At 44.9% G+C, this 26020-nt stretch overlaps 1 protein-coding gene across 4 annotated transcripts in view; it reads right to left on the bottom strand.

The window, feature by feature from the left end:
• MOS14 (ARM repeat superfamily protein) overlaps nt 1-26020 on the bottom strand; it is a 180671-nt gene that overhangs the window by 67538 nt on the left and 87113 nt on the right. For all 4 annotated transcript variants that reach the window (XM_087370765.1, XM_087370766.1, XM_087370769.1 and 1 more), the window contains 3 exons: nt 1133-1252; nt 837-888; nt 524-679 (listed from right to left, as the gene is read on the bottom strand). In XM_087370765.1, coding sequence (XP_087226891.1) covers nt 524-679; nt 837-888; nt 1133-1252 — 328 coding nt within the window. The remainder of the gene's footprint in view (nt 1-523; nt 680-836; nt 889-1132; nt 1253-26020) is intronic.

The following is a 26020-nucleotide window of genomic DNA, read 5'->3' as shown; positions in this document are numbered from 1 at the left end:
CCTTCCGTTTTACTGGAGCAACTACACGGTCGAGGCAGTTCGACTGGTTAACAGTCCTGCCCCGAGCTGAGTTAGGAGCATAGATGTAGAAAATATCACAATCCCAATTCCCAAGTTGAAACTCCAAGCCAATAGGGAAGAGAGTGGGACAAAGAGCTAGACAAGAAGAAATTAAACTAAAGGAAACCTTTTCTCGAGCAGCTTTGTCATTTTACAGACGCTCACCTCCCAGACACAAGTTTCCTTGTGAGTGTGCAATGTAGATCCTCTTTTCCTTAATGAGAAAATTGGGCTAGCAAAAAAAACTTCTCCAAGGCAGCTTTGCAAATTCACAGGCAATCCCCTTAACATGAACCTATCTTCCCTGTGATTATGCACCTGTGATTATGCATCACACATTCTCCCTTCAATTTGATATTTGATAAAAATCAGATGTATTGTACTCTTTCTGAAAACTGTCTTTGTTAGGCTGGCATTTAAATGTCTTCCAGAAAATCAATTGCCACTTTGATCCTTTCCTTACCATCACAAACATGCCTGAAGGCTAAAGCAGCAGCTGCGGCAGGATCATCTGGAATAGATAATCCCCTTGTTAACAATTGAAGCAGAGATGGCAGCAGCGAAGGAGCACTAGGTGCGACACCAAGCCAATCCGCAAACGCTCCGATAGTCAAAAAAGCTGCATGATATCTCAGTTGTAAGAAATCGTTGCTTGATTTAGATCCATGATCCCATGACGTGTGGTTCAAAACGACTGTACTTCTGGATGTGAGTCAAATTTTCCATTATCAATTTATAATAAAGGTCTTAAGCAGTTGAAAAGAGGTTTAACCTACCGGTATATAGTAGCTTATGCTGGCCTGGGAGTTGAGGAAGAAGCATCATCACCTATAATTACAAAATCAACTTTCCCTCTTATAACTTCAGCCATTCATCAAATTCTCCGCGTGGTTTTTGTTTTAGTGCATTTTACTGACTTGCAAAAGAGCGTCACCTACCTGCTGGATCTCTGACTTAAGAAACATCAAGTCATTCATTGGAAAAACTCCAAAAAAATATAGAATTAAGGCCCAAAGGAAATGCAATAAACAAAGATTTCAAAGCTTGTAATCAGTTTAAAGATTAAATTTACTCTTGGCATTATAGTGGCCTCATCTTTTGGAACTGCCTTGGCAATCCCCCGTATGCAATACAGTGAGGCTTCAGCAGATTGCCAATCCCAGGAATTGTCCTCGACAATGGAGCCTGCACTCTTCAATCAACCATACAAACAAATCTTTAACTGGTATTACGATACCTTTGCCTTATTTAAGTTCCAAACTCCCATAAATCAAGCAGTGAGAAAAAAATCAATTATTTGACACTACTGGTCACAAGAGTAGATTACATGATAATCCAAAAACTTTGTGTTGACCTTGCTTCTTGGGAACCATGTTCCTTTTGTACCCAATACCAATCCACATTTTTTAGTTAGCACCGCAAAAAGATCAAGTGCCACACCAGAAAACCGCAACAACAGGAAAAGCATGCAGTTTCCCTCGACCATACTAATAAAAGCAAGACAAATATCTCTCGTGGGAAAAAAACAAGACAAAGAAAGGACATCAAGCTCTGAAGAAGATTTGACCCTCCAAAGAAGATTCTCAAGACTTTAATAAACTTTATCTCTCTTCCTAGGCATCTATTGTAGGTGTCTGTATGTGTCCACCAGCTGATCAACTCCCCGTGACTTGAATGCTGAAGGTCCTAACAAGCTACCAAATTCCAATCGGATTTCCTTTGTGGTTGTGGCCGACATTGCTGAATGCTCAAGAAAAAGAAATCAGTAAATCATGGATAGAGGCAACTCTCGAGCAGCTGTCTGTTTCCTTCCACTACCCTCCAGGGAGCTAGTCAAAGGTGAGTGTGCACCTTCTCGCCATCTCCCTATCTCCTCCCTGTGTCCCATCCTCTCCTGCTAGTTGCCTCCATTGCCCCTCTCTCTGCTTGCTGCACCCTCTCTTGTTACTCAACTCTAAAGGCTCCACTCCATTGTGTCTCTAAGATATGTGTACCTTCTCCAAATAGTTTGTCCATGTCTTCCTCTTCTTCTTCCTTGAGCCCCACATTTCGCAATTGCTCTTCTTTGATGAAGCTTGATGCCTCCTCCATTGTCAAGGATACTACCCACGATCGCTGCTCGGTCTTGTATCAAGACCAAGCAAGGTAGAGAAGCAGGTGATGCATATCTATGTGGACCTGCAGCAAGGTGACGAAGGGGGGCATCACATGTATTTGACCTGCAGAAAGATAATACAGAGAGGCGGCAACCTGTTTAACAATTCGAGGCAACAACAGTCTGAATTTCAGAGCATTATTCCTATCTAGCAATCTCACACAGAGAGAAGGGCAGCAGCAGATTCAAAGCCTCATTCTTGCAATCATAGAGGATAGCGCAGACAGTCTCAAAAACCAGGGCAGTCATTCTCACATCAACGCGTACAGAGATGACAGAGAGGACTTCTTTAAAACTGATTAATCCTCTCACCAAAACCTCCTCAAAAAAAAAAAAACTCAATGCTCGACCTATTGATAGAAATAATCAGAGATTTACAGAACATGATGCTTAAAAGAACAATAACACAATTACAAGATAGAGTTTTGAAGAGGTGAGAGAGACAGTGCAAAAGTGATGCAAACAATTACAAGAGGGAACTCAGCAAATAGAGAGAATGGAAAACAAAGTTCAAATGCTGGAAAGATACTCAAGACACACCCACACATGCGGTTATTAAGATTAAGACCATACCCAAAGGCTTGAAGTCAAGCAATAGTTAAAGGGGAAAAGATATGGGTCGATGAGGATCTAACAGAAGAACATTTCCTCTCTAGAAAAATTAAACTTGACAAAGTAAAGGAACCAAGAAACAAAGTCATCGGAGAAAAGAAAAAATCAAGAGAAAAGAAAGGCAAGTGGATTCCTAAAAACAACTAGGGGTGGGAGACCCTTAGGATATAGATATGGATATGGATATGGATATGGAATATAGATGGCATTAACATAGACAAAGTTGCAGCAATTTGAGAAGAGCTAAAAGTGATATATTGCACTCGAAACTTGGGAACACCACAGTTACGTGGGGAGCTCATATACTTGCTTCACCAACAAAATTGAAGTGCTTGCTCCTTTGCCCAGGACCATGGGACCTTAAATGTCCAAGCTGTTCTCAACAAGGTCCTAGACTTGTAAACTTTGAAGATTGATCTCTCAAAAGAGGGGTCAAGATTTAGAACTTGAACATACAGGCCAATTACAAGGTGCCACAATTTTAGAACTGTCTTCACACAGATAGCAAGAACCAGACAAATTTCTGATTTGCCAAAACGGGCTCGCAGTTGTGGTCTATCGGTGTTGAGTGCAGCTTTGCAATTCTTGTCTACGTTTAAAGATTTGAAAGTTCTGATTTGTCGATTCAGGGTCGCAGTTGTGATCGATTGGTGTTGAGTGATGTCATTACAATCAAAGATTTCAGACAGTTTTGCGTGGCATCACTCCGGCTCCGTATTGAGAGTGGTCGGGCTGAGGGCATACCCGGAGATGGTCGTATATGCACCCCATGCAATCACTCCATGCTCCTCTGACTCGATCTCCTAGTGATCGCATGGGGTGCAGATACGACCATCTCCGGGTATGCCCTCAGCCCGGACCACTCTCAATACGGAGCCGGAGTGATGCCATGCAAAACTGGAGAGAGAGAGAGAGAGAGAAAGAAAGAAAGAAAGAGCGAATCCAAGAAGTACCTCATACAAGCCATTGAGGGCTGAAGCAAAGGGTGTTGGGATATCTCAAGGTGTATGCCTCAGGCACACCTTATGTTTCTATGTGTGAGTGCTAGAGGCACAGTTAGGTGCCCACAAGCACAGTTAGGTGGTGGAAGAGCCACATAGGATGATTGAGAGAATCTAGGAGCAGATTGAGGAGATGATTGTGGAGCTCTGAGGTCATCAGTGATGTCAGTGAGCTTGTATGAGGTGCCTACTTAAGGACCTCACTTTTCTTCATTCCATAAGCAAGTATTCTGAGTTTGTGTCCACTCTACTCTTTCTTTTCAGTATTCCAACATGGTATCAGAGCCCTTTGATCCCCCTTGAGCCCATTTCTGCCACATCATCATCTTCTTCTTCATCTTCTTCTTCTCCATTTTCCTCTTTCTTCCCAAAATCTTTGAGAGCTTGGTTCTCCATCTACAAACGGCCATTGCCCAAACCCTCTGAGCTGGAAACTCCTCTAGTATGGGCGAACTTCCACCTGCAAGCAATTGAAGAAAAAACGTCTGTGGTGGCTGCCATTCTCCAAACAGCGAATTTCTTCTGTTGCTCAATACTCCCTACCTACTCCGCCATTGCCTGAGCCCTCTTAGGAGTAGATGGGCGACCTCAAGACGAAGATTTTGAGCCATTTTTCAGGTCATTTGGTTCAGTAACGAGGGAGAAATCGTCAAAACTCAGTTTCAGCCTGTAGCAACTCTCCCGGGCAAAAGTGCGCACCATTTCGTCCAACCTCTGTGCTGGACCTTCTCTGGTATATGAGCTTTCTTTTGCTTCAGAAAGCCCTCTTTTCCTTGCTTTGAAGAGTGAGCTACAAGCCCTCCAAGTTCAGCTTTTCAGTTTTGACAGTTTTGGACAAGTTTTTTGAAGATGATGCTACATAAAATGCTACTCTAGCATTTCTGGTTTTTTGAAGCTTTCAATAACTTCAGTACAAGTGTGGATTCAGTTTTGTTTTGACTTGCTAGACCTGGTTTTGATTGGAAAGTGTTTATTTCACCCACTTCTATGAAGCATGTAAAAGGAAGCATCATTGTTTGAAATCTAGTCACTACTATTGCTCATACTTTGGAAGTATTTCAGTTATATTTTTGCCTTGTAAGAGAGATAGACACTGTCCAATATCTGGGTTAGACCCTCTCATGGCTACCTTATATAATCTTGAGAAGTTCAATGGAAAGGGCTTCCATACTTGGCAAATGAAGGTGAAATTTGCATTGATGCGGGAGAACTTATGGGGACTTGTCAAACCTACTCCTACCGCTTCTTCTACGGCCTCCAATGCTGGAGAATCTTCAGCTCCGACACGACCGGCAAGGGATCCAGCAAGAGAAGAAAAAGCATATGGTATAATTGCTTTAGCTTTGGGTGATGATTACATACATCATATATCTGACTTGGAGTCTCCATCGGAAGCATGGCAGAAGCTAGATCTGATTTTTGGTGCAAGCTCTCACATATCTAAACTATCACTTAAAATCTCTTTCTTTGAATTAAAGATGGCAAGTGATACTACTTTAGCTGCTCATGTCAACTATATGCGGAGTCTTATGACTCAGTTAGCTTCTATCAATTCTCCTATCACCCCTGATGATGCTATGGCAGTGCTACTTAAGAGTATGCCTAAAAGTTTTGATCACATTGTTAGCACTTTGAAGAATCTTCCCAATCCAAACCTTGAAGGCATTATCTCAGCTCTCCAAGAAGAAGAAAGACACATGGAGCTAAGGAAAGGCAATGACACTGCTTATGTTATGAAATTCCAGAAGGGCAAGTATACTCCTTGTATTCACTGTGGAAAGACAAATCACCTTTCAAAGGACTGCTTCAAAGTTAATCCATGCAAGCACTGTGGCAAAAACAACCATAGTGAGAAGTTTTGCAAAGCCAAAGCAAAGACAGAAAATGCAAATCTACTTACAGTGAATGAGCCTCCACAAGATGAGGCATCCTTTGAAGATTATGCATTTTAAATCATCTCTATGTATGCTCCAGATCTCTCTTATGTCAAGGTACTCAGCCTGGATAGTCCTCCAAAATTAATGAAAATAAATTATTGTGTGTTGTGTGTTTTGTAAACACCTCCGGTCACCTTATGATGTAGGCCATGTGTATGTTTTTGTTCCATGGTACCTCCTACAGACATTGTGTGCATGTACATGCAGGGGAGATAACCATTGGAAGGTCTGTTTGTATCCCTTTCTGTTTACCTTACACCCAAGGGAACCCTTGCTAGCATGAGAACCTAGCCATAGATTTATCCTTGACCACCATGAGATGGCATGAGAAACTATGAGACTAGATGTATCCTTGACATAGCCTGAGGCATTTCCTTGAGGGGGGGTTTGTTGGGATATCTCAAGGTGTATGCCTCAGGCACACCTTATGTTTCTATGTGTGAGTGCTAGAGGCACAGTTAGGTGCCCACAAGCACAGTTAGGTGGTGGAAGAGCCACATAGGATGATTGAGAGAATCTAGGAGCAGATTGAGGAGATGATTGTGGAGCTCTGAGGTCATCAGTGATGTCAGTGAGCTTGTATGAGGTGCCTACTTAAGGACCTCACTTTTCTTCATTCCATAAGCAAGTATTCTGAGTTTGTGTCCACTCTACTCTTTCTTTTCAGTATTCCAACAAAGGGTTCACTAAGACCCTTGCTAGGAACTAAAAGCTGAAAAAAACTGAAAGCAAAAGCTAAAATGCTAACATGCTCAGCTAGTGAACAAAATACTAGAGTAGCAAAGTTTCAGGAGCATGTTAGGCGCTCAAGGGTAGCACTCCTAGTACATGCTCAGGCTCCATATATCTAGGTAACCTGGTGGCACTCTGATGAGATGTGAGAAGCTCTTGTATCTGTTTCTCGCGAGCTGTCTCGCAACGTGGGGGAGGGCGTGGTCTCCTCGATCTCTAGAGATATATTAACGCCCGCAAAAGACCTCCTTGCTGAGTGCTTGTACTGCTAAACTGAAAAACAAAAAACCTAATAAACCGATAAGACAATAAACTAATAACCTGATAACTCTACAGAGCTCAATAGCCCGAACAAAATCAGATATAATCTGGAGACTAGCTAAGAGCTGTAGCGTGCTGAGGTCTGCGATCTAAGACTCCGGCTCAGAAGCCAAAGCCCGGCACCGTGGTGGCTCACCTGTGAGCGATGAAAATGTCTCGAATCTGTGTCATGCTGTGGTGGCGGAGGGGGATGTGGTCTCCTCAATCTCTGAACCCGCTGGGCTATGTTCAAGGTAACCCCTCGCCTTGGGCTGTCTCCCCTAAGGAATGATGTGATAGGACAGACCTCAATAGAGTGTGCTCTGGTCACTCTCCATGCTGTAGGTGGTCTCTCCATCCCTCTATCAGTAATCCAGGATGCCCCCATGTTAGCTATCTCCTCCACCTCCATCCAGATGTGTCCTGGAGTTTACTCAAATGCATAGAAGTACTGACTCATATAAGCTCACCACCCCCCAAATCAGCGTCTTTGGAATTTGCAAGATTCCAAATTTATGTCTGCAAGAGGACATGCAAAGACTTACTACATCTAGATAAGCAAAGAGTCGATGGAGCTCATAAAGCAGCTCATCCCCGAATCATTATAGCATAACTAATTTCTAATACTACCATGCGGTGGCCTCAATAACATCAGTTTAAGACAAAATCTTTGGGTTTAAATTTGAAGTCACGAATCAGTGCTCGCCCATCCCAATAAACAGCCCATTTGCCTTCTTTACATGCTTCTTTCACTTTATTGAGCTCAGTATGTCTTTGTTTAAGCTGAGTCAGAGTGAGCTCTTCAGATACCCAAATTCTTTTACCCTTCAGCTTGCCTGTCTATTTGAAAATTTCAACTCTCGCTTACCTCTCATTGAAGCTTGTGTTCCATTCTGAATAATACTACTTATAGCGTTTTCATCCCATTCAATCTGTGGTACTTGTTTCTTAAGGCATATGATCTTTTCCTCTGTGAAACCCCCTCATCTTCCCCCGATGTGCAATATCGTCTTGTTGTGTAATCTATTTTCCTGCTCTTTCACTTTAGTGTAAGAGTCAACTTTTTTATCTTTATTGCTAACATTTGCAGCCATATCCCGCTTGCTTGAGCTCAATTGAGTACCGATTATCTTCTTTATTGTGGATACCAACTGAAGAGATGAAGTACATTTGTGCAACACTTTTTGAATAATATCCTGCTTTCCTCTCCCCTCCATATCATTGTTTTTTCCTTTCTAGAAGGTTGAGCTCACGAATTCCCAGTTGCAAATAATAAGTATTCTCTTGCAGGTCTATCATGCTTACCATTTTCTTGTGATGTCGAAATGTCTTTGCATACAGAGAGGGCCTCTTTGAGAAATGTATGGGAGACGTGACGAAGCTGCAATATCAGAGTATGAGGGCTTGCTTTGTGGCGTGGCAAACATCTTCCCCTTAGGAAAATTCCATGGGTTTGGCACCCGTACAAATCTAAGAAACCCCTCTTCTGAGTCTAACCGCCAAGCTTGGCCATGGGTTCAACCCAGCCTGGAGTCGTGCCCTTGGCTTGCTACTGCAACCTGCGCTTGGAGCCGAAGACTTGGACCTTCTGCACTCTGATAATCTAGAACCTGCTGCATGACCCCTAGACCTGCTGCCACGATCTTGAGGCGTGTAGTGCTGTTGTGTGTTGCGCTACTGCTACGCGCAACGCCTACTCCGCCGTTACTACTACAGCCTGTGTTCAAAGGCAGCTAAGAGAGAGAGAGAGAGAGAGAGAGAGAGAGAGAGAAAGAAAGAAATTTTATTAGAAGCTTTGGAAGACCGATGGGTCTATGAGACTGATACAAATCACAGTAAGGGTGGAGCTACTAAAACGAGCATCATCACCCGTGCTGAATCCTAAGTTTGATCACACATAATCAAATACATCTGAGTGTGACAATGAAAAGAAAAAATATTGGAGCGAAGCCGAATCCTCCGTATGTCATGTCGCCCTGGCTAGTGCATAGCCGGTGATGGGACGCTGGCATCCGTGAAGGGGTGCCGTGCGTCTCGGTCTCCTGGACGAGGCTCGACGCAAGACCAAAACCACCGTGACTCCCGTGGGACGTATCCCAGGTCTAAACAATGACGGGAGGTCCCCCAGAGTAATATGTGTGTCCCCTGCATTACAGATATTTGAGTTGCATTTACAGCCAGTGCTTGGCTGTGTTTTTTGGGAGTTGTGCATTTCATTCCCAATAAGGGAATTCAGTTTTGTATCTGCTAAAATCTCTTTCTCAGATATGGCCCAGCAAAATCAGAATGATTTCCCGTTCGGTGGTCTTTCATAGGAAGACAAGTTGGATGGTACCAACTACTCCCTCTGGAGTTTTATGGTACGCAATATTCTGATTTCTCATAATTTAAACGATTATGTGAATGGGGATGAGATCCGACCAGCAGGTATGGCACCTAATATCCCTCCCCAACAAGGAGGAGGAAGAGGTCGTGCACAGGGTGCAGCTGCAAGACAAGTTGTTGGTGCAGCTATAGCCACTACTCCAGAGCAGAAGAGATGGGATTCACGTGATGCCTTAGCTTTGTCGTGTATTTCTCTTTCAGTAAAAAGATTTATCATTCCGCATATCCGGTCGTGTAAGACCTCAAAGGCAGCGTGGGATATTTTGGAGAGCATGTATGCAGCTCGGAATGATGCCAGGGTATCTTTCTTGAAAAGAGAATTAAGTCATACACATATGGAAGAGGGTGACTCCATGTCGGTGCACCTCACAAAGCTACAGGATATCAGAAAGCAATTATTAAACATTGATGAGATTATTCCTGATTCAGAGATGGTTACCACCACTCTGAATTCTTTTCCTAAGACTTATCTCAGCTTTCATACCTCGCTGAACTTATCATTGAGGGGGGGTGCAAATCCTCTCACTTTTCAAGAGTTGATAGGACTTCTGCTTCAGGAAGAGCAGACCAGGAAAAACTTGGCTTCACGTGCAGATGAACAAGCTATGCTCTCAAAGTTCAAGTCAAAAGGAAAGGGATATACAAAGACATCAGTAAATCAGCCTTCCAGTGGGTCAGGACAGCCTTCACAAAAGGCTAAGAATGATGCAAGTAAGCCCAAGAAGAAGGGTTTTTGTCATTACTGCAAAAAGCCAGGTCATAACATTGCAGAATGCAGGAAAAGGCTTGCAAAAGAGAAGAAAAACAGCTCCGGTATGGCTGTTTCAGATTCAGCTCCTCATGCATCTGACAGTGGGGATGCTGCAGCCAACTTTGTTGGACAGGATTATGCCTTTTTATCTTGCATTTCAGATTCTAGGCTGGCTGCTCCAGATGCTCGGGATAGTACAGCCACTTGTAATGATGATACATATGCCTTTTTGACTTGCAGTTATGATCCTTCCACGGATGCACCAGCTGTCAGTGTCAATGAAACACTGAATACTTGGTATTTTGATAGCGGTGCCTCCAAGCATATCACTTCTAGGAAGTGACTCTTCACTTCCTTGCATCCACCTCCCGTTGGTAAGAAAGTCACTTGTGCCAACAACTCGTCATATTCAGTACATGGTACAGGAGAAGTTGAGCTTACCGCCATTGATGGCTCAGTTTTCAGACTTTCAGATGTCTTGTATGTGCCTGGTATCACCAAGAATCTCCTTTCAGTGTCCACTCTTAACAGGGCTGGATTTAAGGTCATCTTTGAGGATGACAAATGTGCTGTCCGAGACAGAGAAAATGATTATGCCTTGAGATTATCTGGTACTCTGCTGCGTGGGCTTTTTCAGCTTGATCTTTTTGAGAAAAGAGCAGCCCATGCTCTTGCAGTTTCTACTCCTACTGTTGCCATGCAGAATGCAGAGTTATGGCATGCCAGATATGGCCACATGCATTACAACAGCTTGATGACACTTCAGAAGCACTCTATGGTTGATGCATTGCCACCTCTTAAGATACCTCCTCCACATGCCTGTGAAGGGTGCATTTTAGGCAAGATGCACAGATTCCCCTTCAAAAAGGATGGTTCAGTTAAAGCTGTCCGAAAATTACACCTTATACACAGTGATGTCTGTGGTCTCATGAGGACTCCATCATTGGGTGGTCATCTCTACTTTGTTACTTTTATTGATGATTACTCGAATTTCACTTGGGTCTTTGGGCTGAAGCGCAAATCAGAAGTGTTCATGGTGTTTAAACACTTTTCAGCCACGGTTGAAAATGAATCTCGACTCAAGATACAGACATTGCGCACAGATAGAGGTGGGGAAGTCTGCAGATTTTGATGCTTTTCTGAAAGGCAAGAGTATTGTGAATCAGCTCACAATGAGGCTGACCTCTCAGCAAAATGGCAAAGCTGAGAGGAAAAATAGAACTCTTATGGAGATGGACAGATGTATGCTGAAAAGCAAACACATGCCTCACAAATTCTGGCTTGAAGGTCTAATGTGTGCCAACTACATCTTAAATCGGTCTCCCACTAAGGCTTTGAAAACAAAAACTCCCTATGAAGTCTGGAATGGGAGAAAGCCTTCAGTCGATCATTTCCGTGTCTTTGGATGCCTTACATATGCTCATGTGCCAGTTGAATTTCGGCATAAGTTGTCAGATAAGGCAATTAAGTGCATGTTTGTTGGGTACAGTGCAGAAAGCAAGGGGTACCGTCTCTACAATCTTGCTACACGCTAGATCATTGTCAGTAGAGATGTGATATTTGCAGAAAATTCAGCTCACACTCAGGCTGAATTTCATATGCCTTTTTCTTCAGAGGATGTTTTTGAGGGGTTGCTACCCATTGCCTTCGGTTCCCCTACTGATATTTCTGATGCAAATCAGAATTTACAGCCACCTCCCGATGCTCCAGTTCAGCCACAGGATGTCTTGCCAACTCCACAGGCAGTGGAACAGGTGGTTCAGCAAGAAATTGCAGACATACATAGCAAAAACAGTCCCACACTGGCTGTTACAGACTCTCAGGGAGAGCAAGATTTATGCTCCATTACCTGGCAGGACTCGCAGTGCAGTAAGGCACATAGAAGGTGCTAATTCAGTGGAATCAGCATATGCAGGTACTCTTCTCGATGAGGAGGAGCCTGCAACATTCGAAGAAGCAAAGGACAATGTGCATTGGATGAATGCCATGCACGATGAATTGCAGTCCATTCAGAAAAATCAGACTTGGGATGTCGTAGACTTGCCACCAGGTAAACATGCCATTGGTACACGATGGGTTTTCAAGGTGAAACGGAAGCCAGATGGCTCCATTGACAGATACAAGGCAAGGCTAGTTGCCAAAGGCTATGCTCAGAAAAAGGGCATAGATTATGAGGAGACTTTTGCTCCTACATCCCGGATGACCACCATCCGATCTGTTATTGCAATGGCTGCACATTTTGAGTGGAATGTTCATCAGTTGGACATTAAATCAGTTGGACTTGTTGGAAGAGGTTTATGTCAAACAACCTCCAGGCTTTGAAATTTCAAAAAATGCACTTCAGGTATGCAAGCTAAATAAAGCTTTGTATGGGCTGAAACAGGCCCCTCGTGCATGGTATGCCAGATTCATGCCTTTTTGACCAGCAAGGGGCTGCACAATAGTCCTACTGAGAGCACCCTCTACATCAAGAGGATGGGGGAGAAATTTTAGTCATCATTCTTTATGTCGATGACTTACTGCTCACAGGGTCCAATGAAGATAATATTGCAGATTTCAAAGCTGATTTGCAAACCAACTTTGACATGTCAGATTTGGGGCTGCTTCACTTTTATTTGGGGATCCAGTTCTCTCAAGAGAGACGTGGCACTATTATGTCTCAGTCCAAGTATGTGCAGAAACTCTTGGACAGATTTAACATGCATGATTGTAAACCCATATCCACTCCCATGGAGCGGGGGCTGAAACTCACAATGCATGATGCAGGAGAATCAGTTGATGCCACATTTTACAGTCAGGCTGTTGGATGCCTCATCTATCTCTGCAACACTAGACCTGATATTCAGTTTGCAGTATCTCAGGTGAGCACGTATATGAACAGCCCAAAAACTATGCATTGGCAAGTAGTTAAGCGCATCTTCCGTTATTTGCAGGGCACGAAGTCTTTTGACTTGTTATTTCCCAAAGGGGGTGACTTGCAGATGCATGCCTATAGTGATTCAGATTGGGCTGGTGATTATGACACTAGGCAGTCCACTAGTGGCAATTGTTTCTTTTTGGGTAAAGCTTGCATTTCCTGGCTGAGCAAGAAACAATCTACAGTGTCTACCTCATCATGTGAAGCTGAGTACAGGGCAGCTTTCACAGCAACAGTTGAATGTGTCTGGCTGCGTCGTCTATTTGCTGATCTTCATCTGTCATTGGAGGGTCCTTCTCCAATTCTCACTGATAGTCAGAGTGCCATTGCAGTGGCAAAGAATCCAGTGTTTCATGCTCGCACGAAGCACATTGAGGTTCACTATCACTACGTCAGAGAGAAGTTGCATGCAGGAGAGATCAGTATGATCTTTGTGTCCACACATGACAATGTTGCAAATATTTTAACCAAAGCACTTCCACGTGAAAAGTTTGAGGCATTTCGCAGTGCCCTAACTTATATCCGTTTGGTGATTAATCATCCTTGTACATGACATTGGCACTGCAGGGGGGTGTTAGAATTATAGATATAATTCAGCAATGACCAATGTAATTTAATAAGCTAGTTAGGGACACTTTTCCCTCTTTAAGAGGTTTTTCCCCCTAACCGCAGTTAGTCCACTAACTATGGTTAGTGACTACTAACATTTTGTCACTAGGACAAAACCTTATCTCACTCCTTTAGTTGTATCACTCTCACACTCATTTTTGCAACTAAGCTTTCAGCTCTCTCTCTCTCCCATTTCTTGCTCTCATTGTTGCTCTCTCACTTTCTCACATAAGCATGGAGTGGCGATAGTGAAGAATCAGTATGTGTGATCAGCTCCTGGAGGGAGGGGTGCTATTGTGAAGTCGGTGATACATGAAGTGAAGGTAGGGGATCCCATGATGTAATCTACTACACTAGTGCCCCCCCCCCCCCCCCCCCCCCCCGTGTGGGAAGCAAGTAAAACCTGCTGAGGAGGGCCACAGGTCAAAGTCCCTTGTAGATGATGCGATCATGCCGGGCTCCTACCCCTACCCCTAGGGAGATGGGGCCTATGAGACTCAGGTTTCCGAGACCCTAGCCTGGACCATTTGAAACTATAATGGTACCTTATGGTCAGACCTAGGGAACTTCTCGGAGTCTTATACAAGACGAGACATAGTCTTTTACACGAAGACACACCAAAGTCCAGAGCGTCCACTACCGACAGTTAGTGGCCACACATGGGAATCAGTCTTTAGGGATGAGACGAGGGATACACGAGGAGTTTGAGGATCATGCGGGGTCGCAGTATTGTACAGGTCTTCCCTCGCTGGAGCCATCTCCATTGAGAGGAAGGACGCACACTCCCGATTCATGTGGATCCGGATCCGACGCACAGCCACTCCTGACCTTTTCATAGCAATATGCTACTTCCCGCGAGACACATCCCACTTCGCCAGAGTGGCACGAGAGGAGGGTGAGACATCGCCATATGCACCCTTACATCAGGATATCCCACACCTTTCAGCCCGCGGGGAAGTTCTCCTTGTTGGGGACTTCAACACCAGGACGAGCACGCGCCAGGTACCACTTCTGGACTTCCGAGATGACTCTATCATGCTACCAGACATGGACCTAGATGGAGCAGGTATGACCAAGATCTCATCGGACCGACACGGGCCTGTTACACCATATGGACACGCGCTCCTTGATGTGGGCGATGGGTGCCGGTCAACAACCTACCATCTCAGACCACGGCCCATTTTCCCTCCTTGCGGGCACCATCCCGCTGCTGCAGAAGAACTCGTCGCTCCTCAATCTGTAGTGGTGTCAAATCCTCGTCCATGGACAGGGTGGGATGCTCTTGTAGAATGGCTCGGCGTCGGAGTGTTGCTAGTCGAGCATGTGAATCTCTGAAGCGAATGACTAGGGGCTGCTCTCGGTTGGGGTCTCTCCCAACACGCCATGCTCCCTTTGCCATGGCCAAGGACCCCCATGGTGGTGGTCACAAAGGTGATCGCCTCCCCCATGGGCGTCGTAGTGGTGCTGGTGCTGTCTCGAGTGATCCCTCGTATCCGGATGTTGAGGGCTTTCGAATCCCTCTGTATGGCCGCTGAAACGGTTGCCTTTGCGGGCTACTGTTTCGCCACGTCCACCCACCTAGTCGTCTCTGCTATAGCCGACTGTATCGTGGCTATCTGTGCCTCCATCTTTGTGGCTGGGGTCCATCTAGGCGCTGCTCTCAAGGTCTCGAGCTCCTCTCGAAGCTGTGTGATGTCGGGTCTGAGCCCTTGGATAAGGGTGCCCTGCTGATGTATAATGCGGGCCTGCTCCTGGGTGTATCGCGCCTGCTCCTGAGTGTAAAGTGTCAACTCTACCTGATGGGCCCTGATGCTGTGTATCTCAGTCAATAGGGAGTCCCAGGCATCTGGTGGGGGCCTAAGATATCCTGGTCAAGGTGGAAACTAGGTCTCGAGAGGGTTTGGAATGAAAGTGGGCTGCTGAGGTTATATGGAGGGTGGGGACAGTGTAATCTGGGCGGGGGAGTGGTATGTAGGAGTAGCGAGGCTGAACGAGGTGATGAGGGGTGGCAGACTGAAGATAGAGGTGATAAGAGAGTTTATTAAAGTCTTCGAAAGACCGATGGGTCTATGAGACTGTGAGAATCCTGATACAAACAAATTGTCAGGGTGGAGCTACTAAACGAGCATCCACACCAATGCAAAATGCAAAAAGCTAGTGTTCAGTAGCATGAAGTCGACGATAGAGTGTCATCATCAGACCCCAGTACCTCGAGGACAGAGGAGTTTCACATGCTCTGAGGATCGCCATTGGACAGGTCCCATCAATTGAAAATTGAGGCAAGGAGAGCCGCAAGTATACCTAGAAAGCAGTGGATCTGCATGTTATGCACATTGGGGTTGGTTGAGGAAAAGGAGCATTTTTTTTGTTTGCCGAGCCTACTATAAGATCCGGGGACTCTACCATTGTCTCTAGCTGAAGGGAAGCAGCTTCAATCCACGCTAACAACTGATCCACTTCCATGATCAAGTCTGCATTGGGCTCTATCTAATGTCGACATAGAGAGACACTATTCTGACACGCCAAATAACAACAAGAGGTGACCAAGCCACAGGAGACAGAGGATCTCCAAGAACTACGACACGTGACAGACTTCTATGCATTTGGGTCTACTCCATGCCATAGCAGAGTAGAGGGGGAGGAGCTAGCTTATGAGAGAAACCTGAATTAGCAGAGAGAGCTGACACAGTGCCGCCGAGAGAGGGACGTAGAGACCACGTGCAAGATGAAGAGCGACCAGAGCACACTCTATTGAGGTTAGGCCTATCACAACTTTCTCAGGGGAGACCAATCGAGACGTGGGGTCACTTTGGACATAGCTCAACGGATTCACGAATCGAGGAGCTGCCGCATTGTGAGACAGCTCGATAGACACACATCCTATATATATTCAAAACTCACCAGAGAGCCACCACAATGCCGGGCTTTAGCTTCTGGGTCCCAGCTCTCTGTTTGCTTCAGTTTCTATTTAATTTTGATTTTGATTTTGCTTGAGCTGTTGAGCTCATTAGATCAAGATAGATTAATACACACCAAAGGCCCTAGCACGCCCTTTGCTCCATCGCATTGAGGCTTGTATGAGTTTTCTATTTGTGCAATTTGCCACATAGGCCCGCGAGGTCTCCCGCGGACATTAATAGATCTTTCTTTCTTTGTATGCCCTCGGACATGGCGAAGTGGAGGAGGACGAGATAGATGATGTGAGGGCCACGTGGGTCATTGAGATGAGATGACGACAAGAGGAGACGCAACCAAAGATGCTGAGTCGAACGAAGACATGCACAATGGAGGTTCATCCCATCACAGCTCTACTCGGAGGGGATCGCCTGACTGCGCCCCCCACCACAAAGAGAGAAAACCCGGCACACAAATACGAGACATTTTCGCACCAATCCAAATCGATGCCATCTTTCAAACAACATATCTTCGCAGGGTTTGGGCCTTCCCTAGCTCAAGACTACCAAGGCTGGCACTAAGAGTCACTCAAACGACTAGCCAAGAGTGGGATTGGCATGGCCTCGTACGCATGCATATCCAAATACTCAGGTATTAGATGGACAGCCTCCCCCCCTTTCAGTACAGCTTGGATGCCTTCAAATCCCGCGAGATGAAATCAACTTGGATCCCTTCAAATCCAGTACAGCTTGGATGCCTTCAAATCCCACGAGATGAAATCAACCATATCATACAGTCGGCTCTACTCCAACTATATACAACATGGACGACCAAAAGTTTCCCGCCCTACCATGACCGCTTCTCCAAAGTATCGTAGGATGGAGTGATAATTGGACCCCAGTATTTGGAGGACAGACGGATTTCGTATGCATTGAGAATTGCCATGGAAAGACAGATGCGAGTCTCCTCCCATCAACTAAGGGTCGAGGCAAGAAGAGCTACATGCACACCTAGAGAGCAGCAGATCTACGGGCTAAGCACACTGGCAGAGGTGGAGACAGAGGCTCACTTTCTATGCACTTGCCTCGTCTAGCATGATATCTGAGGTCGCTACCATTGCCTCTTTCAGGAGGCGCATAACTTTGGGCCACTCTCCCCACTGATCCACTTCCATGACCAAGTCTGCACTGGCCTCTATTTGATGGAGATGCAACGACACAAAGAGAATCTATTGCAGCAGACCAGATAGAAAGAGGTGATAGTGCCACGAGAGACAAATCATGCACAGCAACATGTCACCGACTTCTATGCATTCGAGCCAGCCCCGGGACATACTTGCCAACATGAGGGTAGTATGGATCAGTGAAAAGAGACGATGCGGACTCCATAGCAATGGAGCCAGAGACACAGAAACCACACACAGTGACGATGTTAACCAGAACACGCAAGATAAGGTCCAACCCATCCCTCCACTTCTCGAAGGAGACCATCCCAGCCGGGGTGTCACTCTTGATGAAGCCCACTGGATACCGAGATCATGAAGACCACGCCCCCCACCACAATGATAGACGAATCAAAAGAGAAAGATATGAGACATCTTTGCAGCTCATCAGAGAGCCACCATGGAGTGGTTAAATTTTTGAGATTATTAGGCCTTAGTGAGTCCTTTGCTTCAGCCCAAAGTGGCTTGTATGAAGTACCTTCTTGATTGTACTTTGTCTCATAGGCCCGCGAGGCCTCTTATAGACGTTAATCTCTCTCTCTCCCTCACCAGATTATTCACGCTGAGTTTGGGTCATCCCCACCTACAACTGGATGCAGCATTTCAGGTTATCACCTACCTATACCGAGTCAGGGGGTACGGGGATTGCACTTCTGGGCGCAGCATATTATTATGGCTAGCATTGACCTCTTCTATGGCCCTATCAGCAGCAGGTGACCAGAGATAATGGTATGCACGCACAGAGAGATGGTTTGAGCGATTGGGGCTCCACATGGACAGACTCCCTCCCTTCCAGTACAGCATTAATTCACCGTTCTCTCCTCTCTTGTCACACAAGGTCAACCAGATCATCCGCGAGGACCCTTTACAACTACACACATTCCGGACCTGGTTGGACGAGCGGGCTTCCAATGAAGCTCAACTTCTACATGGATCATTGTTTACACATCACAGAGGAGGGTTTCATTGACCCACTGGGATATACGCAGATCCACTTACCCCACTCACTGAGGATTTCTATTGGGCAATTTTTGGGTCTCTTCACATAGACTGCGCATTGAGAGTGGCCGGACAGAGGGTCTACCCGGAAGAGGTGCACATGCACATTATGTGACACACAAGGAGGTCGAGTCAGAGGAGCATTTCATTTTCACGTGAAAGTTTACTATGAGATCCAAGGATGCTTCTACTATCTCTTCAGAGACAGTTCTGGGGTGTTGTCTCGATTTCTCTCTTATTTAAACCAGAGATGCTTGGCGGCTTTCATCCATGAGGTAGTCAGGCATCGCGAGCGTCTACTTCGATCATGGAGACAGGAGCAAACCTCCTCCTTGGTAGACCCTTCTCAGAGCTCCAACTAGGGCAGGTGGGACCCCACACTACAAGGCCCCAACATGACCGAGATCCAGAGCCAACGACACGACAGATCAAACAGAGGATTGACGCACAAATTACACCTAGGGATATCTCCTCTCTGTCTGGAGTCGGAGCTCGACCGACAGGGGTCACTGTAGCCCTTATTAGACGCAGAGCTATGACCAGGAGACGACACAGGACCACGCCTTTGAGCAGCCAACAGCACTCCATTGCCGACTTCATGCTCCCGCTATCTCATCCACCTAGATGAACTGCTACTGATGATGACGATGATGATGATGATGATGATGATGATGATGATGATGTGCAGTCGATCACTCTGACATGACTATGTAGTACTTAGCACTAGCTTTTTGCATTCTGCATTGGTGTGGATGCTTGTTTAGTAGCTCCACGCTTACAGTTTGTTTGTATCAGAATTCTCACAGTATCATAGACCCATCAGTCTTGTGAAGACTTTAATAAACTTTCTTTCTTTCTCTCTCTCTCTCATTGGACAACATGAACAGATTTATTATTTGCAGCAAGCAGTCAAAGAGTTAAGGCTTGAGTTGGCAAAAGTAAAAGCTCGACTTCAAGTTGCAGAGGGACCTGGCAAGCAGACAGTAATTGCTGAGGTTGTGAACTCATGTAAGAATTTTCCTCCTACTCCTCAACTAGTCTCTACAGTCAAAGATATGGTCCATACTGAAGTACAATCAATCAAGAAAGAAGTGATTGAGGAGTTCGACACAAAGGCAAACAAAACTGATATCCAAGAAGAGATCAAAGAACACCAAGCCATACGTGATTATGCATTGAAGATTAGAGCGGGGGGGGGCTCCCTGAAGGATGGTTCAAAGATGATGACTCTTTCAATGAGACTTAAGCACATGTCAAAGCAGCCATGCCTAATATTGATTGGAAGGTTGATGATGATCATGATGATGACCGGGGAACTAATATCCGGCACTCCAAAGGACATGCTATTCTTACACTTACATCGTGAGATTTGTGGATCAAGCTTCTTCAACAATCTTAAAAGTTGAAAGGGACCAAGATATGGATAGCTGAGGAACTTACACAAGCTCAATTGAAGAATAAGGCAACGGAATTAGCTAAAGTTAGAGCTGCTAGGAAAATGGGCAGTTTATCGTGAAGGCATAGCACTAATCAAAGAGTTTAAATCTAAACCAAAAGATTCTCAGTCTTAAACTGATATATGGCTGATTACTCTTTCAGACTATTATGTAGGTATTCTAAATAATTGGGGTTGCTTTTGCCCTCCCTGGGAGCTGCCATGTGCCCTTCCTAAAGCAGATGTACTAGATAGTTTTTTGCTGTCCTGTAGACTTCTTGGTCTCCCGTGGACATTAATAGACTCTCTCTCTCTCTCTCTCTCTCTCTCTCTCTCTCTCCATCCATCCATCCATCCATATATATATATATATCACACACACTACCAATGCACACGCAAATATGTGTGTGTGTGTGTGTGTGTGCGTTTGAACCGGCCATACAGGTCCGTACACCTGTACGGAATTGTACGGAGCTATGGTGGGCCTGTACGGAATTAAGACAACAGACAGCTGTTTATTGATCGCTGATTTGGAGCAGCAGGTAGCTGAGGCAGACGGGCTTGTCTAAGGAGGCTAAGGAGCTGATGGAAGGGCTGGAGCAAGGGCTGCAGGTCCTCTCTCTCTCTCTCTCTCTCTCTCTCACCACACACCACACACCAAGCTGCTGCTGCCAGATCGTTTCCTGCTCCTGGGTTGCTTTGTACCGGGTTTGCTTACGGGCTGCTTCTAAACACTGGTTCTGAGTATTCTCTCTTCCTCCTTTCTCTCCTTTTTGGTTCCTGGGTCTCGTGTACTCTTTCCATCGCTAGAACTTCTCTTTTTTCTCTGATTTCTAGTTCATCTTGGATCTTTTTCTGGTTTTTTCTCTTTTCCTTCTCCAGAACTTGTATTTTCTTCTCTCTAAATCCCTAAATATCTCTTTCCTCTTCTTCTCCTTGCAAATACACTATTTCCTTCTTCTTTGTGGGCTGTTTTTCGGGACTGTTTTTTCTTTTTTATCACTTTACAGGTACCCCCTTTTTGGGTTCCATCTTCTTCAGAAGACATGGCTTAATACTCTTATGAAAAAACTTTTCAAAAGGATCGATTGCCTCAATGCAAAAAGCAAAAGCAGGGTGAGGGTCAGCATGACCCTGTGCATGATTCTGTTGAAGCACAACTGGTGTATGATGTCATGCACGAAGGATTTGCAAACACAAGGATAGAGTGGAAAGACTATGTTCCATCGGTTGGTCTCATGGTTGAAGTGGATGAAATTGTGCATCTAGTTAGAGAATATGCCAAAAATGCAGTCCTTTTATTTTTCCCACGTCGGATGCCACCTGCACCAGACGTAGGCAATTGGTTGACCCGAACACTGGCTGGCTCATTTGTTCGTAATGTACACTATGCAGCCAGAGGCTTTTTTGAGGTCATTATGGTATATGAGATTCATAGGCAAATGCTTTTGGAACATTCGCCACTCTTTTTTGGGCAGCAAATGGTGCACGTTTTGCCATGGTCCCCCACAAGGGATTATCAGGCTCTGATTCGACGTCGATGTCCGGTATGGGTGAAGTTGTAGACTTCCCGCAATGCATGGCTTCACTCTTGCCTAAAATTGCAGCAACTTTAGGCAAATTGGTTTGCCCACCGCGGCCTAACGGCAACTCTAATCGATTTTGCATTCTCTGGGGTACTGATAATCCCACACCGGAGTCTTATTCAATCACGGTGAACAATGTTGACATGGGAAGTGCATTTTATAAATTGAAATGGGGATTATTTGCAGGGGCTTGTTTTGAATGTAAAAAATTTGGGCACATGGTTATAGAGAAACGATAGGGTTTGCAGTGGAGCGATCAAAAATAGACGATACTCAGACATAACTGAAGAACGGAACTCATAAAACATAGTGCCTGTTTGGTAATATGAAAAACTGAATACAAGAACCTCAAGCCGTCATGTCTCAAGGACCGTGGCTGAGGTGAATCAGAAAGATGATTCCATGTAGAGAAACAGTAGAAAAGATAGCAGCAGAGGGAGCGAAACGCAGTCCTCCGTGTAGCTCGATGATGACGAAGATGATGAAGAGCTGGAGCTGCCCTAGAGGTAGGAGAGGATGGCAGGAGATGAAGAGGAGAAATGTGGAAGCTTGTCAGGCAGCAGTCAGGAGCAGATCTGGAGCAGCAGCTGGAGATTCAGGGCTAGATCTGAAGGAGAGGAATAGAGAGATAGAGGAGTCGGGGCAGAACTGGAGCAGAGGAGTAGATCTGGAGCAGGAGGGGCTGCAGCAAAGGATGGAGGAGGCGAGGAGCAGCTGCAGGTCCAATCCACTGAGAGTGAGGGGGTAGGGAGTCTTTTATAGGCCTGACCTAGGAGGTCGGCCAGCTGGTCGGTGGACTGGCCAGCTGGTCGGTGGGCTGGCCAACTGGTCGGCCAGCTGGTCGGCCAAGTCTGGGTTGGCCAAACCAGCTGGTCCAGCTGGTCGGCCTGATTCTGGGCGACAGCATGGCCCTGCTGGCTGCTGGTTTGTTTGCCCCTAAATTGGGGATTGTAGTTGCTTAACAATGGTTCCCCATCTTGTGATGCTAACTCAAACCCGTACTTTGTGATTTTTTTGCCAAGTATGTGAAGCAGCACAATCTAGGGCTGCAATCCCTCATGAGGGTCCACCAACCCATGCACCCATCATCAATATAGGCCACGAAAAGCTGGTGAAGTGAGCTGAGTGGGTGAAGGCGGAGGGAGGGAGGGAGGGAGAGAGAGAGAGAGAGTTAAGAGCGAATGACGAATGAGGGGGTTCTTGCATGAGCAAACAACACTATGCCAAGCTAAACATTGTCTCCAAATCAATGATCACAAGAAACTTGCTAAATGGGAGACCAGAGCAAGACAAAGAGCTTTCACAGACAAAGGCTGCTCTTCCAAACAATTTTTAAAAGCTTGCATCAAAAGAGATTAAAAACAAACCTTTTCAGGGTGCTTATGCCTGATGGTTCATGGACTACATCCCGGTCACAGCTTGCTTCTGTTTGTGTACATCATTTCTCTCAGCAGTTTGATTATGCAGATCCTCCCTTACAGCAGGTTTTGTCTGCAAGAAATTTACTTTTACACCATGTTTCTCCTATTATCTCCACTACTCAAGCTTTGGAATTGGAGGAACCTTTTACTGAAAGGGAATTGTCAGATGCAATCAAATCCTATGGTAGATGGAAATCTCCAGAATGGGATGGTCTTACAGTTGAGTTTTTTTTAGAATATTGGCCTCTTTTGAAGCATACTTTGCTGCATATGGTGAATTCTGCCTGGCAAAATCAGAAAATGCAAGACACATGGAAGAGAGGTCTTGTTAAACTCCTTCCAAAAAAGCAAATCTGTGAATCTTTGGCTGATTGGAGACCTATTACACTTATGCCAGTTATTTACAAATTTACTACCAAAATGATTGTTAATCGGATAAAAGGCTATTTGCATGATGGATTGCATCCTGTTTTGTTCCTCGTAGGCATATCACAAACAACATTGCTAATGCCTATGTTGGAATAGAATATGCCAAATATATGCAGCAGGATGTTTTGCTATTGCAAGTTGATATTGCCAAAGCTTTTGATACAGTTCAGTGGGACTTTATTTCACAAACAATGCAGGCCTTGGGATTTGGCACAAAAATGCAGCAAGTTATCAATTGGCTATATCAAGATAGTAAAGCTGCCTGCATACTTTCGGGGGATATTTCTACAACCTGGACTCTTGGTTGTTCTGTTCGACAAGGCTGTCCCCTCAGTGCTTTACTATTTGCCATAGCCACTCATCCAATGCTTCAATATATGGACCATCTTTTGGACACAGGCATGTTGCATGGATTGGAAATTCCTGGCAGCCGTAGCATGATCGCTCAAGCATATGCTGATGATTCTTTCTTTACCCCGAAAAATACTGAGAGCGATCTCTCCTTGATTATGCAGGCTCTTTCCACATATGGCTTAGCTGCTGGTTTTCATGTGAATTTTCAGAAATCCAAGCTATTGTCATTGCATGCTAAAGACTGGCATAGTCTTTTGTGGCCTGGGGAAATTGTTCCACCTTCTAAATTGATTCGACATCTTGGCTATCCTCTAGGTTGGGGGCTCACTCGTTCTCAACAAACTGCTTGGGTGCTCACAAAGCTGAGGAAAAAACTTGAATATTGGAAGCTTGTAACTTGGCCATTACATGTTCGTTTGCGAATAATGCAATCCATTTTGATAGCATACATACAATTCTATCTACCCCTCATTATGTTTACTAAGGCAGATCTGGTTTCCTTTATGTCTGCTATCATGGAGATTTTTTGGCGTTCAAAAAATGGCAAGAAAAGTCTCAGATTACTCTCTATGCATCGTCTCTGTTCTCCAAAGATACACGGGGGTTTGAACATACTCAATATTCAAGTGCATATACTTGCTCACAAGGGGAAAATGATGTTGCAGCTTATGCAAGAGGATCAGCCTTGGGTTTTCATGATCCGCTCTCTTTTCTTGCATATTGATACTTCTGCTTTTGGGCATTGGCAGCCTACACAGTGGGATTTTCTATTTGGCTCTATTCAAGGCAAGATCAGAGGCTGCCCTTTTGTCTCTCGTTTGCTTCTTGATTGGAAGCATATTTTATCCCACTTGGAATGGACTAGAAGGGATTCTTTGTTGGGAAATTCCTTGACGGCTGAGAATATTTATTGGTCCAAAGTATTCCACCCTCCTTTGGCTATACAAGAACCCACGCGTTCTTATTTTATATCTTTCAAAGGTATTGCTTCTGTAGCGGATGTACTTCAAGATGATGGCACTCTTTTATCTTTTTCTGCGGCTGGTAGCAAGTACAGTTTGGGAGCTCATTATCGTCCTTTATGGCACAAAATTATAGTTTGGGAGCTCATTATCGTCCTTTATGGCACAAAATTATAGTTTGGTAGCAAGTATAGTTTGGGAGCTCATTATCGTCCTCTATGCCTCACATTTTTTGGCATTGTCCACATACTTGTGATTTCCTCGCTCTCATTCGTCAAGGGCTTCGAGCAAGATTTCCTACATTTACTTTTGGCAGGTTCTTCTGGTTTATTTGGTTTTCATCCCGCTAGACAGGGTTTTGATTTATTTTTTGTTTGGGTGCGCTACTGGGCACTTTGGACTCTATGGATGGACAGAAATCATAGAGTCTTTGGTGATCCTACTTTTCCATCTTTGGTTCTTTTCAAACGATCTCCGCGACAATCGTTTTATGATTGCTTTTAGACTCGTTTGATTGATCATGATGTATATATGGTTTATACTGAGATTTTCGGTTGAGTAGTAGTTACTCCGCTTTTGGAGTACCTATGAATGTAATTATTTCACAGCAATAAAATATTTCTTCTCACTAAAAAAAAGTGTGTTTTAACATCACGAATATCCAAGTGCACATCCTTGCTCACAGGGGAAAAATTTTGCTGCAATTTCTGCAAGGTGATCAACCTTGGGCTCTTATGATTAGATCTCTGGTCACACATATCAATATTTCTGCCTTTGGTCACTGGCAAATAAATTACTGGGATTTCTTATTTGGTCGCATCGATGGCACTTTGCCTGGCTGCCCTTTGGTCTCTAGTTTGCTTCTTGATTGAAAGCACGTCTTCTCTCATCTGGAATGGCATGGTCGAAATGTCCTTGCTGGGTAATTCTTTGTGAGCTAAAAGCATTCACTGGTCGACAGTTTTTCAGTCTCCACTGGCTTTACAGGAACCTCGCCGTTCATACTTTGTTTCTTTTAAAGGCGTCACTTCTGTTGCTGATGTTATTCATGATGATGGCTCTATCCTACCTTTTTCTCTGGCAGCTACACGGTATGGCTTGGGCTCTCATTATCGTGCTTTGTGGCAACAAATTGCTTATATCCTTTCGCCTTTTGTTCCGATTCCTCCTTTGGAACTTCAGAACAGGTTGGAGGATTGGACTTTGACTTCCCCAGAGTCCTCTTCTCGCCCTTTGAGGCTATCTCAGATTACGGTGC

Source organism: Dipteris shenzhenensis, chromosome 32 (genome assembly GCF_047967505.1).
Source record: "Dipteris shenzhenensis isolate YYH24624 ecotype China chromosome 32, Dip_SZ_1.0, whole genome shotgun sequence".
Lineage (NCBI taxonomy): Eukaryota > Viridiplantae > Streptophyta > Polypodiopsida > Gleicheniales > Dipteridaceae > Dipteris > Dipteris shenzhenensis.
The sequence above is the reverse complement of the archived record's forward strand: the minus strand, read 5'-3'. Positions and strand labels throughout refer to the sequence as shown.